This window comes from Montipora foliosa, chromosome 8, assembly GCF_036669935.1.
Source record: "Montipora foliosa isolate CH-2021 chromosome 8, ASM3666993v2, whole genome shotgun sequence".
Lineage (NCBI taxonomy): Eukaryota > Metazoa > Cnidaria > Anthozoa > Scleractinia > Acroporidae > Montipora > Montipora foliosa.
The window spans coordinates 1359021-1364020 of record NC_090876.1 but is presented as its reverse complement, the minus strand read 5'-3'; the positions used below and the strand labels follow the sequence as shown (position 1 = coordinate 1364020).

General features: G+C 38.3%; 1 protein-coding gene across 1 annotated transcript in view; it reads right to left on the bottom strand.

The window, feature by feature from the left end:
* Positions 1–1439: 1439 nt before the first annotated feature.
* The window catches only part of LOC138013098 (uncharacterized), a 37935-nt gene continuing 34374 nt past the window's right edge, over positions 1440–5000 (bottom strand). The window contains exon 8 of the mRNA XM_068860063.1: positions 1440–1886. Coding sequence (XP_068716164.1) covers positions 1669–1886 — 218 coding nt within the window. The 3' untranslated portion in view covers positions 1440–1668. The remainder of the gene's footprint in view (positions 1887–5000) is intronic.

Sequence of the window (5000 nt, the reverse complement as noted above, 5' to 3'; positions counted from 1 at the left end):
TCATGATGTTATTGCAAATGTCTGAGTAAAGCTTTTGCTGGAATGCACACTTCACCTTCCGGAATTTGATGGTCTCGATCATGTTAAGGAGTATCTTCTCAAAATTAAGCATCGCAGCTACTTGTGGAGGTGATTTACGGGAGGAAAATCCAAATGTTTCTTTGCGGCTGCCGTCCGCGTTAGGGTTAAGGTAGAAAAACGCCTTCCATCTCATGCGTTTGCAGAGGTGCTCGGTCTTTTCAATCAGTTTAAGTTTGAATCTTGTAACGATCACGCTACTGATGTATATAAACCCCAGCGATGCTACATGGAATTTAACTGATGAGTGGTCCAACTCCTTGTTGGTCTACGAAACAGACCTGTATTAAAGTCCATATGAAACTATATTGAGTAGAAAAAGATTGTTATATAGCTCTTTGGCATTACAAAGCTTTTGCTTTCATGTCCAAATTGAGCACTCTACTGGGATGAGTCATTGCCGCTAGCAATTGCGCGTGCTCACTAGCTCGCTATTTTGAGCACTCTGGCATGGCTTAGATGTACCACATGTGTGGGACATTTGGGGTGGCTTTATAAGCTTAACCTCCGTCCTAGACATCAGCACTGCACTGATGAGGCCCATGCAGAAGGCCGAAACAGTACTGTCTGCAGTACTGGCATTAGAATACGACCTAGCTTGCCAACAAAAAATGTAATCTTTGCCTATGGGAAAAATATTTCATAATTTGTAAGCCGGAAATGTCGACACTTAACCATAGAAACGAAATGACATCAACCAGTAGACATTCTAAGAAATTTCTGTTAAGTAGCGCGTTCACCTAAAATAGTCTTACTCGATCGTTTAGCGCTTTTGCCGTCCAATCACATCTTGACACGTTATGCTAGTAAGTATTGTTCCCCACTTTCAAATTTGTATATCTTTACATGTAACCGTTATTGTTGTCAGTTGCCTGATGATTGCTTCATTAGAAGCATGAAACTCCGAGTAGCAATTAAATGTTTTTGAACTAGTCCGACTCCAGAAATTTATCTTTATTCACAGCTCTGGTTTAACCATCGAGCACTTTTATAGCAGATGAAGTTTTCAGTTCTTCTACTGGCAGTTATATATATACGTAGACTTGAATTAGGTCAAAAACATTTATTTGCTACTCCGAGTTTCATGCTTCTCACCAAGCAATCATCAGGCAGTTAGAAGAAAAAATCTAAAGGAACGAGGTGGGAAATTATCACTTTGATTTTGAAGCCCTTACGTATTTGGTTACGTGATCATGGGCGTTTATATCTTATGGGAACAATGTCAGTCAGTAAGCCAGTTGAGCGGTCAGTAGGTTGGTTATTCATCGAGTCCGTCAGTCAGTAAGACAGACAAAACCTTAGTTGTTCAGTCGGTCGCTCGGTCGACCATCATAGGTACAATAGTTTTTCCACCCTAAAGCCTTCAAATACTTTTAATTCACATTTTTTACATGGAAAGTCCTCTGTTACAGCAATACCATAGACCCTATTACTTGCACACTTATTTGATTGCACTGTTCACTTGCAAACAAAAAAGCGAGAATCAACGCAATGGTGCTCCTCTCAGGTCGATGCAGGAAAGCCTGTATTAATATTCTATGTAATCCTGCGTACTAGCAACCAGTATCTGACAAAGAAAAACGCAGGCTCTTATTCACCGTCATCCTCATTGTTGTTGGCGGACTTGAAAGATTTTTGTCTGTAATGCAACATAGCCATCTCTTCCCGACCAGAATTTACCTCAAGAGCCTGTTTCTTTTTCCTTCTGTGGAGCCGTGCTATTTTTAAGAGGATCAGAACAACGATAAATATTGCAAAGCAAATAAAACAAGCTGTAATGACGGCGACGGCTGTGCGGTTAAAAGAATCTGTCGAAAGAGAGAAAAAATTAAGTGAGAAAGCTATTCATATTTTTCGTAGTCCGTTGCCTTTACGCAAAATGTTCCCTCACTTCTCACACAGGAGTAACAGCTGACTCCCGGCCGAAAGTAGGTTTCTTTGTTGGGGACAGAACACTCAATTATTCAGGAAGAGGAGGTTGGGGAAAAGAGGTTTAGTTGGGGCGATTTCTATGAACGGTGCCCTTCCCCACCCATCTTTTGTTTCAAGATTACATCTACCAACACAACCATGTGTGTTAATTTTATATGAAAAACTATTTAACAAACCTAAAAATCAAGTCAGGGTTTCCCTTGCTTGGTCGAAAAAAAGCCTACCATGCACATGTTTACCGTTGGTTTATGTCAAATATCTGTTACGTGCGATACTCAATATCGCGAATATCGCGGACACGTTGTAATATAAAGGCTCAATCATGTTGTATCTTACTTTTCTCGTGAACAATTTCGTTTACCGTAAAACCTCTCATTAGAAAATAAATGCGTTCCATACAGGCTTTACGTCGCAGAACCCCTGAATAGCGGAATTATTCGTATGTCCAAAGATGCATCTCAACCTGTTATGTCGTCGAGCGTCGTTCATATTAAAGTTCCCAATATCAGTTTGGATCAAGTGACACATGGGTACGCACAGAATAATAAGAGATATTTCAATAAATAGTATATGTGTATTTATTATGCAAATGTGTTAAATTAGCACCCGTTTTGCTTTTAAAGTTGAGAGAGAGCTCATCGTTAAAAATCTGGATTTTGGAAAGCACATGGGCAAGAAGCAAATATTTCTCAGTGTCAATGGAAGTGACTGCTTAAGAGCAGCTTTGGGTGCATTAAGAAGGTGAAGACATATAGGAAATATTGAGGAATTGCATGTAATGAGACAGGAAGGAAGGGAGGCCTCCAGAAAAGCACTTGGTTATTATGTAGTCACGGGAAAACAAAGCCCTCTGAGAAAGCTCACGGTTTCGAAACCGGCTCTTAAACGTAATTACTGCACATGAGTGAACATATTCCTGTTTTATTATTATTATTATTATTATTATTATTATTATTATTATTGTATGTTTAATTTATTTCTAAATACAAACAGTAAATACAAATACAAACAAAAGTTTGTGTTACAATGATATTTGCCTTTAAATTCTTGAACAGTTAGGTATTGGCCGTTTTCGTTAAAAAGCTGTTGGATCGAGTGGATACCCTTCATAAATAACGGTTTCCCATCAACTAAGATGTCTTTGTTATTAAAGATTCCTTGATCATAATTGTACAGAGTCTTGATTTCGTAAAATGCAATAAGTATGTCTCTATAGAATGTCGGAATATGCGTTAAATATTTGACATCATAGTTACATCGAAGCAGAAAATTAAAGCCTCCATGTTTGTTAAAAAAAGTAGTCCGATACTACTTTCCAAAATTAACTGCAGTTATCTCTAAAAATAAATCTTTTCATTCACGCAAGTCTAAGCGTTGTTCTTGTAAGTTCGATGTCAATCATCCGTAAGCCCTCTGTGGAAAGGTGTTGATACATACTAGTGCGTTTTATTTTGTCCTTCTTATTTTTCCAAAGGAACCAAAACATTTTATCTTTTACCATTGACACTATTTCCTTAGGGACGTTAACATTGGAAATTGAGTATATTAAGCTAGACAACCCCAAAGATCTAATTATAAATACTTTTCTATAGAGCGTTAATCCTCTCGATTTCCAAATGTCTAAATTGGTCTGTAGTTTTTGTACTTTCACATTAAAGTTCATCTAGTTATTACCTCTTTCATCATAGGAAACGTAGATTCCTAATAATTTGGTGGGAGTGTTCATCCATTTCATCCCTAGCGGTTTGGTTCTATTATTCAACCATTTCCCAAGCCAGAATGCTTTTGTTTTCTCTACGTTGAGTACTAATCCGGAGAAATTCCCAAAAGAGTTCATAGTTTCTAAGGCTTGTTCAGAGGAAGCCACATCGGCACAGAAGAAGTTGGTATCGTCTGCAAATTGGCTTAGTTTGATCTCTGAGCCAAAAATTCTGGTACCTTTAATGGTCGAGTTTTGTCTTATTTTGTTAGATAGTATTTCTGCTGTTAAGATAAACAGATATGGCGAGAGTGGACATCCTTGTCTAACTCCTCTAGAGGGCTTAAACCAGCCCGTTGCCAAGCCGTTATTCAAAGCTGCGCTTTATATGTCCATGTAGAAAATCTCGATCCATTTTCTTAAGCTGTCACCAAAATTGAAATTTTTGAGAGCACGTTGAATATAAGACCATTCCAGGGAGTCAAAAGCTTTCTTAAAATCAACTGATATTAGTATACCGGGAGTATTGTTCACCCGTAGGTGCAGATCTATTAGCAAGCCTTAATCAGCGTAGGGGCATAATTACGCTTTTACCGAAAGACGACGCTGAATTATTGCTTTTACAGAATTGTCGTCCCATCACTTTACAAAATGTGGATTATAAAATGCATACAAAGCCATTGCAAGGCGAATTGAGCCAATGCTCACAAAGCTCGTACATCCGGACCAAACGGGCTTCATAAAAGGAAGATATGTTGGAGAAACAGAAGGGTCACGCAATCAGGCATCAATATTAATTCCGTAATTCAGGACTCTCATTTGATTGGCTATCTGTGAGTTTCTTCCATCATTGACCAATCAGAATTCTCGGCTTGTTTCCTCTATTTGCACTGAATTAAGTCTGTTCTACTCTGTGTACGTGTTACCTGAAAACTGCATTTCTCTTAGCCAATAAGAATGGCCAAAGTTTCTATCTATATATAAGGTGGAAGCATATGGGGAATATTGAAGAAGTGTATGTTCAAAAGAGCCGTAACGAATTGTGGCTGATAGAAAAGCTGTAGGTTATTTTCGAATCGAAACCCACTGAAAGACCATACAAATTTAAAATCGGGTCTCAAACCATATGACCGTTTTTCATTCACTTATACAAAACTTTCCTCTTATAATGTTAAGTGTGCCCTTGGGACTGTGTTCATTTGAGAACGTTTAGTTGAGCACGGTCTTCCACACTGGAGTAATGGTGCAGTGCCATTCGTATTAATTTCATGCAAGGCTCGTTTTGCTTTTA